The following is a 13,997-nucleotide window of genomic DNA, read 5'->3' as shown; positions in this document are numbered from 1 at the left end:
GGATCCCAAAGACCTCCAGAACAGAGAGCACCCAGCGTCCCAAAGACCTCCAGAATCGACAGCACCCGGCGTCCCAAAGACCTCCAGAACAGAGAGCACCCGGCGTCCCAAAGGCCTCCAGAACAGAGAGCACCCGGCGTCCCAAAGACCTCCAGAACAGAGAGCACCCGGCGTCCCAAAGACCTCCAGAACAGAGAGCACCCGGCGTCCCAAAGACCTCCAGAACAGAGAGCACCCGGCGTCCCAAAGACCTCCAGAACAGAGAGCACCCGGCGTCCCAAAGACCTCCAGAACAGAGAGCACCCGGCGTCCCAAAGACCTCCAGAACAGAGAGCACCCGGCGTCCCAAAGACCTCCAGAACAGAGAGCACCTGGCGTCCCAAAGACCTCCAGAACAGAGAGCACCTGGCGTCCCAAAGACCTCCAGAACAGAGAGCACCTAGCATCCCAAAGACCTCCAGAACAGAGAGCACCTAGCATCCCAAAGACCTCCAGAACAGAGAGCACCTGGCGTCCCAAAGACCTCCATAACAGAGAGCACCCGGCATCCCAAAGACCTCCAGAAGAGAGAGCACCCGGAATCCAAAAGACCTCCAGAACAGAGAGCACCCGGCATCCCAAAGACCTCCAGAACAGAGAGCACCTGGCGTCCCAAAGACCTCCAGAACCGAGAGCACCCGGCGTCCCAAAGACTTGTACCACAGAGCGCACCCAAAGTCCCAAAGACCTGCAGCACAGAGAGCAACCAGCGTCCCAAACACCTCGAGAACAGAGAGCACCCGGCATTGCAAAGAACTGCAGCACCGAGAGCACTCAGCGTTCCAAAGACCTGAAACACCCAGAGCCACCGGAGTCCCAAAGATCCTCAGAACCGAGAGCACCTGGCATCCCAAAGACCTGCAGCACCGAGAGCACCCGGCATCCCAAAGGCCTCCAGAACCAAGAGCACCCAGCATTCCAAAGACCTCCAGAACCGATCGCACCCAGTGTCCCAAAGACGTCCAGAACAAAGAGCATTCGGCGCGTCCCAAAGACCTCCAGAACCGACAGCACCTGGCATCCCAAAGATCCACAGCACCGACAGCACTCAGCGTCCCAAAGACCATCAGAACCGAGAACATCCAGCATCCCAAAGACCAGAGGCACTGAGAGCACCTTGCGCCCCACAGACCTCCAGAACAGAGAGCACCCGACGCCCCAAAGACCTCCAGAACAGAGAGCACCCAGCATCCCAAAGATCTATAGATCTGAGAGCACCCAGCAATCTAAAGACCTCCAGAACAGAAAGCACCAAACGTCCCATAGACCTGCAGCACCAAGAGCACTCGGCGTCCCAAAGATCTCCAAAACCAAGGGCAACCGGCATCCCAAAGACCTGCAGCATCGAGAGCACCCGGCTTCCTAAAGACCTCCAGAACAGAGATCACCTGGAGATCCCAAAGAACTCCAGAACCGAGATCAACCGGTATCCCAAAGACCTGCAGCGAGAGCCCCCAGCGTCCCAAAGACCTGCAGCATCAAGAGCCTCCGGTGTCCCAAAAACCTCCGGAACAGAGAGCACCCGATAGTACCCCATAGAACTGCAGCACTGAGAGCACCCAGCATCACAAACAACTCCAGAACCAAGAGCACCCAGCATCCCAAAGATCTGCAGCACCGAAAGCACCTGGCATCCCAAAAACCTCCAGAACAGAGAGCACGCAGCGTACCAAAGACCTGCAGCACAGAGAGCACCCAACATTCCAAAGACTTCCAGAAGCGAAAGCACCCGGTGTCCAAAAGACCTCCAGAACAGAGAGCAACCGGAGACACAAAGACCTGCAGCACCGAGAGTGGCGTCCCAAAGACTTCAAGAACGGAGAGCACCAAATAGCTCTAGCACAGAAAGCAAGCAGCAGACCAAGGACCTCCACAACCGAGAGCACCCGACAAACCAAGGACCTGCAACACTGAGTGCGTCCAATGTGAATCTTCAAACCAAAACAGAAACTACAATGGAAAAAAACCCACCACGTACCCATGTCATCAGCTCGGCCATTTGAGAGCCGGAAGGAATTGGAGTGACTCCCTGCTTGTTTGTATTTCTTGAACCTAAAAAAAATAAAATAAACGCTAATAACCATTTGTGCCAAAGATCTGTAGTGAAATTCTGAACTGTATGCAATACAACCGACTGGCCACCAGGTGTCAGGGCATACTACTGTATTTAATACATATAACATAGGATGTAACTCAGGATCAGTAATGTAATGTATGTAAATAGTGACTGCACCAGCAGAATAGTGAGTGCAGCTCTGGAGTATAATACAGGATGTAACTCAGGATCAGTAATGTAATGTATGTACACAGTGACTGCACCAGCAGAATAGTGAGTGCAGCTCTGGGGTATAATACAGGATGTAACTCAGGATCAGTAATGTAATGTATGTACACAGTGACTGCACCAGCAAAATAGTGAGTGCAGCTCTGGGGAATAATACAGGATGTAACTCAGGATCAGTAATGTAATGTATGTACACAGTGACTGCACCAGCAAAATAGTGAGTGCAGCTCTGGGGTATAATACAGGATGTAACTCAGGATCAGTAATGTAATGTATGTACACAGTGACTGCACCAGCAGAATAGTGAGTGCAGCTCTGGAGTATAATACAGGATATATCTCAGGATCAGTAATGTAATGTATGTACACAGTGACTGCACCAGCAGAATAGTGAGTGCAGCTCTGGAGTATAATACAGGATATAACTCAGGATCAGTAATGTAATGTATGTACACAGTGACTGCACCAGCAGAATAGTGAGTGCAGCTCTGGAGTATAATACAGGATGTAACTCAGGATCAGTAATGTATGTACACAGTGACTGCACTAGCAGAATAGTGAGTGCAGCTCTGAAGTATAATACAGGATGTAACTCAGGATCAGTAATGTAATGTATGTACACAGTGACTGCACCAGAAGAATAGTGAGTGCAGCTCTGGGGTATAATACAGGATGTAACTCAGGATCAGTCATGTAATGTATGTACACAGCGACTGCACCAGCAGAATAGTGAGTGCAGCTCTGGGGTATAATACAGGATGTAACTCAGGATCAGTCATGTAATGTATGTGCACAGTGACTGCACCAGCAGAATAGTGAGTGCAGCTCTGGAGTATAATACAGGATGTAACTCAGGATCAGTAATGTAATGTATGTACACAGTGACTGCACCAGCAGAATAGTGAGTGCAGCTCTGGAGTATAATACAGGATGTAACTCAGGATCAGTAATGTAATGTATGTACACAGTGACTGCACCAGCAGAATAGTGAGTGCAGCTCTGGAGTATAATACAGGATGTAACTCAGGATCAGTAATGTAATGTATGTACACAGTGACTTCACCAGCAGAATAGTGAGTGCAGCTCTGGGGTATAATACAGGATGTAACTCAGGATCAGTATTACAAGGTTTCTGAAGTTTGGGCTTCTTGGACTATGACATCAGCTCATGCAGACAGTGCACCTTGTTGTGATCACTGGAGGTGTAGTGACTGATCGGTATTCATGTTTGCACAACAGACGGCATTAGAACAAGCCACAGCTTTATCGCTTTAACCATTATTCTGACGACAGTGCAGGATCGGTTGCTGGTACACGAGTTACAGGCAGTAAAGCTCCTGAGCATCCGCAGCTCCGACTGATGAGAAGGAAATGTAATTAGTTGGAGGATTAGATAAATATTCAGGGAGTCGGACCCCAGAGAATGGACGACGGCACGCGACTCCACAGCCAATCAACAGGGAGAAAGAAATAATAATCCGATCCTTTGTGAAAGTAGAGGACATCTACAAAGTCATGAGGAGCAGTCTCCTGTAAAGCCAATCATCTTCATGCCGCTTACTGTACATTAATTTTCATCTAATTTAAGCTTTGCCGTCTTATCACTCTTCATTATGGGCCAGAAATACCCCCAGACTGCTATGGGGCCACGGTAAAAGGGCCCAGCACTGAGCTGCTTCCTGACACACAGACAATGGTTATTCCTGCAGACAACACTATAGGGAGCTCAGTACAGGGATTGTACAGCGCCCAAGGAATCCAACAGGAGCTGGAGAAAATTAATGGTGGTTTGTGGTGAGCTCCCCCTAGTGGTGGCTGTGTAATCATTATTTAGTGAGCTCCCCCTAGTTGTGGTTGTATAATCTGTATGTAGTGAGCTCCCTCTAGTGGTGACTGTATAATCTGTATGTAGTGAGCTCCCTCTAGTGGTGACTGTATAATCTATATGTAGTGAGCTCCCTCTAGAGGTGACTGTATAATCTATATGTAGTGAGCTCCCTCTAGTGTTCAATGTATAAATCTGTATGTAGTGAGCTCTCCCTAGTGGTGGCTGTATAATCTGTATGTAGTGAGCTCCCTCTAGTGGTGACTGTATAATCTGTATGTACTGAGCTCCCTCTAGTGGTGACTGCATAATCTGTATGTAGTGAGCTCACTCTAGTGGCGGCTGTATAATCTGTATGTAGTGAGCTCTCCCTAGTGGTGGCTGTATAATCTGTATGTAGTGAGCTCCCCCTAGTGGTGACTGTATAAGGCTGGTTTCACATTCGCGCTTTTTAAGCGCACGCACGGCCGGGGGTAGCTCCGCCCCCGAGCCGGCTCTCTGCCCGGCGTGCCCGCCCCTTCCTTGTAGCGCCGCCTCCAAACGCACAGCGGCGCCTGCGATCGGCGCACCCTATCTTTAGCATAGGGTGCGCAGATCGTGCGCAGGCCGTGCGCTAGTTGCGCTTTGACCTGCGCTGCGCACTTTTGACGGTGCGCCGTGCGCGCCAAAATCAAACTTTTCGGATTTTGGCGCGCACGGCGCACCGTCAAAAGTGCGCAGCGCAGGTCAAAGCGCAACTAGCGCACGGCCTGCGCACGAACTGCGCACCCTATGCTAAAGATAGGGTGCGCCGATCGCAGGCGCCGCTGTGCGCTAGGAGGCGGCGCTACAAGGAAGGGGCGGGCACGCCGGGCAGAGAGCCGGCTCGGGGGCGGAGCTACCCCCGGCCGTGCGTGCGCTTAAAAAGCGCGAATGTGAAACCAGCCTAATCTGTATGTAGTGAGCTCTCCCTAGTGGTGGCTGTATAATCTGTATGTACTGAGCTCCCCCTAGTTGTGGTTGTATAAATCAACATACATATTGGAGGACATCAGTTCCACAGAAGATCATAGAAGTCACCAACACTTACCGCAGCATGTACAGCACTATAATGATGAAAACGATGATGAGGAGAGAGGACAGGGCCACCATAACAGCTATAATGGAGGTCTCATCTAAAACAAAACAAGAAAAGCTCACACAACATGGACGAAATATCACTTATCACACATGAGGAGAAGTAATGATTCTGCTCAGTTATTATAGCCACCACTAGAGCGAGCTTACAACGTATGGTCTTAAAAGGAACCTGTCAACAGGATTGTGCTTTAAGTTAAAGACCTGCCTTACTCCATCTGCCACTAGAGGGGGCTAATGAGCAATGTAATAAAGGGAACCTGTCAGCAGGATTGTGCCCAGTAACCTACAGACAGCATCATGTCGGCGCTGTTATACTGATTACACTGATACCTGGTCATGAAATCTGTCTTGTGGTTGTTGTGTAATCTTTATTTTCAGTTTTGAGTTAATGATCTGCTCGTGCTCCGGGGTGGCCTGTGGGGATCTCCATGTGGCCCCCTAGTTTATATAATGAATAATAATATAATTATATATATATATATATATATATATATATATATATATATATATATATATATATATATATATATATATATATATATATATATATAATGAATATATACCATTAAAAAAATGGAACATTACACCGGCGATTTCATTATGTAAACTAGGGAGCAGGTCAGTGAGGGATCAGTGACCAGTCAGAAGCCCTCAGCATGAATACCTAATCAGAGCACCACATGAAGATTCCCCCCTATAGGCCGCCTCGGGGCACGAGCAGATGATTAACACAAAACTGAAAATAAAGATTACACAACAACCACAAGACGGATTTCATCACAAGGTATCATTGTAAATCAGTATAACAGCGCCGACCTGACACTGTCTGTAGGTTACTGAGCACAATCCTGCCGACAGGTTCCCGTTAATACATTGCTCATTAGCCCCCTCTTGTGGCAGATGGAAAAAGGCAGGTCCTTAATTTACAGCTCTGGCAAAAATTAAGAGACTAGTATAGACTGTAGGTGGCGCTAGTAACTGTAGAAAAGAGAGAGGAACACTTGCTGCAAATTAGGAACACACACCACCAATGTGATCAATAAAATATAAATACATATTAAAATCTGCGCTTAATAATGAACCCCTTTAGCTTGTAGTGACCTATAAAATACAAATGAATTGGATTGCTCCGAGTTAGGTAGTTATTACCTTAAGATGTAATCTGAGCGAACGTCTGGACTCCAGAGGACCAGTAAAGAGCGCTGTGTGTCTTTATGTGAAGTCGTGAGTTAATAAAACGGCTCTTCAGGAGTGGAGTCCCGGCCGGGAAAACCAGTGACCGAAAGTGCAATAATTTTAGATTTAATTTAAATTTTAATGACCGTAAAGCTATTAGAAAACTCCAGGACAACAAAAACATTATCATTCGTCCAGTTGATGAGGGAGGGGGGGGGTCGTTATTTTAGACACTGTGGACTATGAGAAAGAATGTCTAAAGTCCCCGTCACACATAGCGACTCACCAGCGAGATCGCTGTGTGTGACACTTATCAGCGACCGGCCCCCCTGCCGGTATCGCTGATCGTCCTGGAATGACCAGGACATTTTTTGATCGCTGGTCTCCCGCTGGCCAGCACGCATCGCTGCGTGTGACAGGCGAGGGACCAGCGATCAGCGCGCTGGTAACTAAGGTAAACGCAGGGTTTCTAAGTGACGCACGCCCCTTAGAAACCCGATGTGTACCTTAGTTACCAGCTCCCTGCATCAGCGCGCTGGTAACTAAGTACACAGCGCCGCCGCGCGCTCGGCGTCGCTGGTGAAGCTGTCTGTCTGACAGCTCACCAGCGATCATGTAACGACTCACCAGCGATCCTGACACATTGATATCGTTGTCGGGATCACTGGTGAGTTGCAATGTGTGACGGGGCGCTAAGACTTTTGAGTGACAGGCAAACATACGAAAAATTAACTAAGGATCCTTCGGATACCTATAAACATGAGATGAAAACGCTTATTAAGAAAGGCTATGATTCAGGTATTTTAAATAAACGAGAATTTGAATTCATCCACACTCCACATCCAAGGATAGCATTTTTTTTATTACTTGCCAAAAGTCCACAAAGATCTTATTAACCCCCCCGGGAAGACCAATTATCTCGGGAATCCAGTGCCTTACTGCTAATATGTGTAAGTACGTGGACTGCCATTTACAAAAAGTAGTATCTACACTTGCCTCCCATTTAAAAGACAGTTCACATGTTTTAAATATTTTAAGGGATATTCAGTGGCAGGATCATTATATTTTAGGCACACTGGATATTTCTTCTTTATACACTGTGATCCAACACGATAAAGGATGTCAAGCAACAAAACATTGTTTTAACTGAATCAGATTTATGGCCAGAGCAACAAATTTCCTTCATTATTGAATGTATTGACTTTATTTTAACTCAATTATTTTTATTATGGGACGAACTACTACTCCCAGCGGTGGGGCACAGCTATGGGGACCAGGTTCGCGCCCAGCTATGCAAATCTCTATGTGGGTGGATGGGAATCTGAAGCCATCTACCTCGGTGGAGTGCTGTGTGAGAACCTGGTCCTCTGTGGTTGCTTCATCGACGATGTCCTTTTTTATTTGGTCAGGGGGTCCAGATACATTGACACAGTTTTTAACGGACATAAATAAAAAATTAATATTTTTTAAATTTTAATGCAGTGACGAGTAGGGTGTCAATACATTTTTTAGATCTTAATATTTTTATAGAAAATGGAACTATCCACACTCAAACATATCATAAACCGACTGACTCTAATAACTATATTTCGCTGAACAGTTGTCATTTACCTTCTTGGCTCATCTATGTCCCAAAGAGTCAATTTATACGAGCACATAAAAATTGTTCACAAAAACAAGATTTTCTAGATGAAACAAATACACTAATGGATAAATTTAAGGGGAAAGGACATAGAGAGGATTTCCTTCTGGATGAAAGAGAAAAAATAAATAATATTCCTAGGGATAACTTACTCCAAGATAAACATACCCGTGACTCACAATATGATATGAATGATGATTTATCAATCATAACCCAGTACAGTGGAAATACTCATATTCTGAGAAAAATTGTAAAAACATACTGGGGGATTTTACGGGAAGATAAGACCATAGGGGATCTATTACCAATGGAGCCAAAATTCATTTATGGAAAGGCAAGAAATTTTGGGAATCTAGTGGCACCAACAGTACCTATAGCCAATCCAAGAAAAGTACCCCAATCTGGTCCCTTTGGTCAGAGACCCGGCTATTACCCACGCCGCGGTTGCAGGATTTGTAAAACATTAAAAACATAAAAACAGTTTATCATATCCAACGGAAATGAAATATTTAAAATCCGGGATTTCATTACGTGTAACAGCAGGGGTTATCTGTTCATTAAGAAGCCCCTGTGATAAACTATATATAGGACGCACAAAGCGTCCATTACGAGTAAGGGTGAATGAGCACCTTAGGAATATAAAGAAAAAATTCCTAGAACATCCCTTGTCTAAACACTATTGCGAATGTCATGGGGGATCCCCTATGGGAACAACGATCACAGGTCTCCAAGTGGTGCGCAAAAGTTGGAGAAAAGGCGACTATATTAAGCAAATGTCCCGCATGGAGAGTCAGTGGATTTTTTAATATGGACAGTCTTGCACCTAAGGGGTTAAACTGTGAGGTTGAATTCTTTGGATTCAATTAACACTTGTACCAGAAAATATTTAAAGGTGACCAATTCCTCCATTGGACCATCCCTGATGAAGGAAACCATGTTTTTTCCTAAACTAGTCGGAGAGGAATTGGTCCACTGCGCTCCCTGTAATCTATCACGTGACCGGTGACATCACGAAGGTCCTGTTGGCTCATCTCACGCCACAGCTTCACATCGTGCACACTGCACGCTGTTGGAAGAGGGGAGCGTGGAGTGTGTCACCGGCCGGGACAGCACTCCTGAAGAGCCGTGGTATTAACCCACATTTATCTGGCAAACATCATTCAATCTGACTTCACATCAAGAGACACAGCGCTCTTTACTGGTTCCCTGGAGTCCAGACGTTTGCTCAGATTACATCTTAAGGTAATAACTACCTAACTCGGAGCAATCCAATTCATTTGTGTGTATTTTTTAGGTCACTACAAGCTAAAGGGGTTCATTATTAAGCGCAAATTTTAATTATTTAAAAATTAAGAGACCACTGCAGAGTTTTATAGAAATCAGCTTCTCTCCATGTCTGACAGCCATTCCATCCCAGTGTCGGTTGAATTCCTACCAGAGTACACCTCATTCTACTTGTGCATCTGATTAGGTGATCACCTGAACCAAATCTTATTTAACAAAAGAAAGTATAAAAAACCCTGCTGCGGTGTTCACAATCCTCTCGCAATAGGACAAGCTGGATGGCAAAACAAGTGCTAGTAATATCCCAAAAGTAATAGGAATGAAAAAATAACTTAACCATGCCAAAGGAGTTGAAAAGGTCTTGAGTGACGAAAAGAAGCACTCAATTCTGTCTTTACTACAGAGGGATACTTTGAGCGTCATGCTGCCTCCTTCCTTAAAGTTTCTAAGCAGTCCATTACAACAAGATCAAGCAGCAGACATTAGGGACAACAAAGCTACAGACCGACAGAGGGTTAAAACGACCCTCCACTGACCGGGATGACCGTCATCTTATTAGTCACTCAGCAACCGCAGGATGACATCAAGTGACCTACAAAAGGAATGGCAAATGGCAGCTGGGGTGAAGTGCATGGCAAGAACAGTTCATAACAGGCTCCTAGAGACAGGGCTCAAGTTATGTAAAGCTATAAAAAGCCTTTCATCAATGAGAAGCAAAGGAGAGCCAGGCTGAAGTTTGCCAAAGACCATAAGGATTGGACCATAGAGGACTGGAGTAAGGTAATCTCTGATGAGTCCAATTTTCAGCTTTGCCCAACACCTGGTCGTCTAATGGTTAGACGGAGACCTGGGGAGGTGTACAAGCCACAGTGTCTTGCACCCACTGTGAAATTTGGTGGAGGATCAGTGATGATCTGGGGATGCTTCAGCAAGGCTGGAATTGGGCAGGTTAATCTTACGAAGGACGTATGAATCAAGCCGCATACAAGGTTATCCTGGAAAAACAGCTGAATCCTTCTGCTCAGGCAATGTTCTCCAACTCTGAGGACTGGTTTTTCCAGCAGGACAATGCGCCATGCCACAGAGCTAGGTCAATCAATGTATGGATGAAAGACCACCACATCAAATCCCTGTCATAGCCAGCCCAATCTCCAGACTTGAACCCCATTGAAAGCCTCTGGAATGTGATCAAGAGGAAGATGGATGGTCACGAGCCATCAAACAAAGAAGAACAGTAGAGATTTCTAAGTACAATACTCTGAATTAGACTAGAATTGGACTGGAATTGACTGTAAGGTAACTGACTAACACCACAACAATGTTCCGCCTTCTTTTTACTATCACCTCCATACTACTCTATTTCTCCCTAACTCCTGCAATCCCTCCACCCAGTAAGGAACTTGTCATTTCCCCCTCCATCACCTCTTCGTCACAACTGTTCCTCCACGTACAATCCTTTTTCTCCAGACACACATGGCCACATCATGTCCTATCCTGCTCCCACCTTCTAATGCTCCGTCTACTACTCCTTATTGCTGGCGACGTATCCCCAAATCCTGGCCCTCCTCAACACCTCATAGTAACATAGTTATTAAGGTTGAAGGGAGACTTTAAGTCCATCTAGTTCAACCCATATCCTATCCTAACTTGCCCTAAGTTGTTGATCCAGAGGAAGGCAAAAAATACCCATGTGGCAACAAGTGAGCTTCACATTGGGGAAAAAAATTCCTTCCTGACTCCACATACGGCAATCAGACTTGCTCCCTGGATCAACGCAATATTATGGAAACTAGTGTATATTCCCTGTAATATTATACTTTTCAAGAAAGGCATCCAGTCCCTTCTTAAATTTTAGTAGGGAATCACTCATTACAACATCATATGGCAGAGAGTTCCATAGTCTCACTGCTCTTACAGTAAAGAATCCGCGTCTGTGAGTATGCTTAAACCTTCTTTCCTCCAGACGTAGAGGATGCCCCCTTGTCCCCGTCACAGGTCTAAGAGTAAAAAGATCATTAGAAAGGTCTTGGTATTGTCCCCGCATATATTTATACATTGTTATAAGATCATCCCTAAGCCTTCGATTCTCCAAACTAAATAACCCCAAGTGTAATAACCTGTCTTGGTATTGCAGACCCCCTAGTTCCCTAATAACCTTGGTCGCTCTTCTCTGCACCCGCTCCAGTTCAGTTATGTCTATCTTATACACTGGAGACCAGAACTGTACACAGTATTCTAAGTGTGGTCGCACTAGTGACTTATATAGAGGTAAAATTATGTTCTCCTCATGAGCATCTATGCCTCTTTTAATGCATCCCATTATTTTAATTTGCCTTTGCAGCAGCTGCCTGACACTGGCCGCTAAAACCATCCTGCCACGATCCTCTACACGTCTTCGCAACCATGATAACCTCATACCCATTCATCCAGCCCCCACTCCCTCAACCCCCTTACCTGGAGCCCTATAGAACGCACGTTCTGTCTGCAACTGGCTATCATTTATCCATGACCTCTTTATCACCAACAAACTCTCCTTCCTCGCCAACACTGAAACCTGACTCACCCCCTCTGACACAGCCTCTCCAGCTGCGCTCTCCTATGGTGGATTCCATCTCTCTCACACCCCTCATCCCAGCAACAAACGTGGTGGAGGAGTTGGCTTGCTCCTGTCTGACACCTGCTCCTTTACCCCAATTACTCTGCCACCCTCCGCTACTCTTCCCTCGTTCGAGGTGCACTCCGTCCGCATCTATTCCCCCTCCAACTGGCTGTCATCTACCGCCCCCCAGAACTAGCCATCTCCACCTTTCTCGACCACTTCACCACCTGGCTACTCCATTTCCTTTCTGCTGACATCCCCACCATCATCATGGGCGACTTAAACATCCCCATTGACACTTCCACCCCGGCTGCCTCTAAACTATCGCTCACGGCTTCCCTCGGCCTCACTCAATGGTCCTCTGCGGCCACTCACAAAGATGGTCACAAGCTGGACCTTATCTTCACCTGTCTGTTCCCTCACAATTCTCAATAACTCACCCCTCCCCCTGTCTCACCACAACCTACTGACATTCTCTTCCCTCTCCTACTGCGCAACCCCGCTCCATAAACTCGCTCACCCTTGCAGCAATCTCAAACACCTCAATTTACAATCATTCTCTGAATCCCTTCTCCCTCTTACAGACATAGCTTCCCTTCATGACACAGATGCTGCTGCCACTTTTTATAACACCACAATAACAGCAACACTTGATTCGGCTGCCCCCCTCACGCAGAGCAAAACTTGAACGATCAACAGACAGCCCTGGCTCACAAGCCTGACCAAAGAACTGAGACGGGTTTCCAGGGCCGCTGAGCGGAGATGGAAGAGAACCCATTCTACTGAGCACTTCAGCGTATACAAGCAGTCCCTTGCCAGCTTTAAGTCCACGCTCTCTGCTGCTAAACAAACTTACTTCACATCTCTCACATCCTCCCTGTCTCACAAACCTAAACAGCTCTTCAACACTTTCAATTCTCTACTCCATCCCCCAGCACCTCCTCCCCCTCCTCTCATTTCTGCTGAAGACTTTGCCTCTTTCTTTAAGCAGAAGATCGACATGATCAGACAAAACTTTGGCCCGCAGCCCCCAATGCCCCTCTTAGTCGCTCAGCCCTGTTCAGCAAAAGTCAGCTTCTCCACCATGACAGAAGATCAGCTCTCCACCCTTCTGTCAAGATCACACCTCACCCACTTGTTCCCTCGACCCACTCCCGTCTCACCTCATCCCTAACTTTGCCACAGTCTTCATCCCATCTCTAACACACCTCTTCAACCTTTCACTTACAAATGGTGTCTTTCCCTCATACTTCAAACATGCCTCAATCACACCCATTCTCAAAAAGCCCTCCCTTGACCCATCCTCTGTGTCTAACTATCGCCTGATATCTCTTCTCCCTTACGCCTCAAAACTACTGGAACAGCATGTATATCTTGAACTGTCCTCCCTCCTCTCCTCCTGTTCCCTCTTTGACCGGTTACAATATGGCTTCCGACCGCATCACTCAACTGAAACTGCCCTAACTAAAGACCTACTAACCGCCAAGAGCAAGCAACACTACTCTGTCCTCCTTCTCCTGGACCTGTCCTCTGCCTTCGACACCGCAGACCAGTGGTCCCCAACCTTTTTTGCACCAGGGACCGGCTTCAAGCAAGACCATTCTTCCATGGCCCGGCAGGGCGGGGATGGAGGTGTGGCAAGGGCGGGACTTTGGTCATAAGGGGATGGGGCTATGGACGGGGTTGTAGTTTAGCAGTGCATACTTATCATTTAATTATAACATTTATAATGTGACTCAACTCACCATAGGATTTGAATGAGTGGGAGTACCTGGCTTGTTTCTCTGTTTCAGTGGGAACACTGGGTTACTTCTACAGGTGACCGTCACTGCTAATGATGATTGGAACCTACAAGGAAATGGAGCATTGAGCACTTAAGAAAAATTGTACTGGAGTTCTGTACATGCTGATTATTTTCTAATCATCAGAAAATGTATGTGTGGTTCCCCCCCCGTCCTGTCCAGCTCTGTGTGGCTCCCCCTGTTGCATGCATGGCTCCCCTGTCCCATCCTTGTATACATGGCTCCGCT

The 13,997-nt window shown here is 46.6% G+C and overlaps 1 protein-coding gene across 2 annotated transcripts in view; it reads right to left on the bottom strand.

Annotated features, from left to right (window-relative positions):
* Positions 1 to 13,997, bottom strand: part of PTPRA (protein tyrosine phosphatase receptor type A) — a 147,235-nt gene that overhangs the window by 41,762 nt on the left and 91,476 nt on the right. For both annotated transcript variants that reach the window (XM_073586738.1, XM_073586739.1), the window contains 2 exons: positions 5,217 to 5,301; positions 2,018 to 2,091 (listed from right to left, as the gene is read on the bottom strand). In XM_073586738.1, the coding sequence (XP_073442839.1) occupies positions 2,018 to 2,091; positions 5,217 to 5,301 (159 nt within the window). The remainder of the gene's footprint in view (positions 1 to 2,017; positions 2,092 to 5,216; positions 5,302 to 13,997) is intronic.

Source organism: Dendrobates tinctorius, unplaced genomic scaffold, assembly GCF_039654945.1.
Source record: "Dendrobates tinctorius isolate UK_male_01 unplaced genomic scaffold, ASM3965494v1 ptg000095l, whole genome shotgun sequence".
In the NCBI taxonomy this organism is placed as follows: domain Eukaryota; kingdom Metazoa; phylum Chordata; class Amphibia; order Anura; family Dendrobatidae; genus Dendrobates; species Dendrobates tinctorius.
The sequence above is the reverse complement of the archived record's forward strand: the minus strand, read 5'-3'. Positions and strand labels throughout refer to the sequence as shown.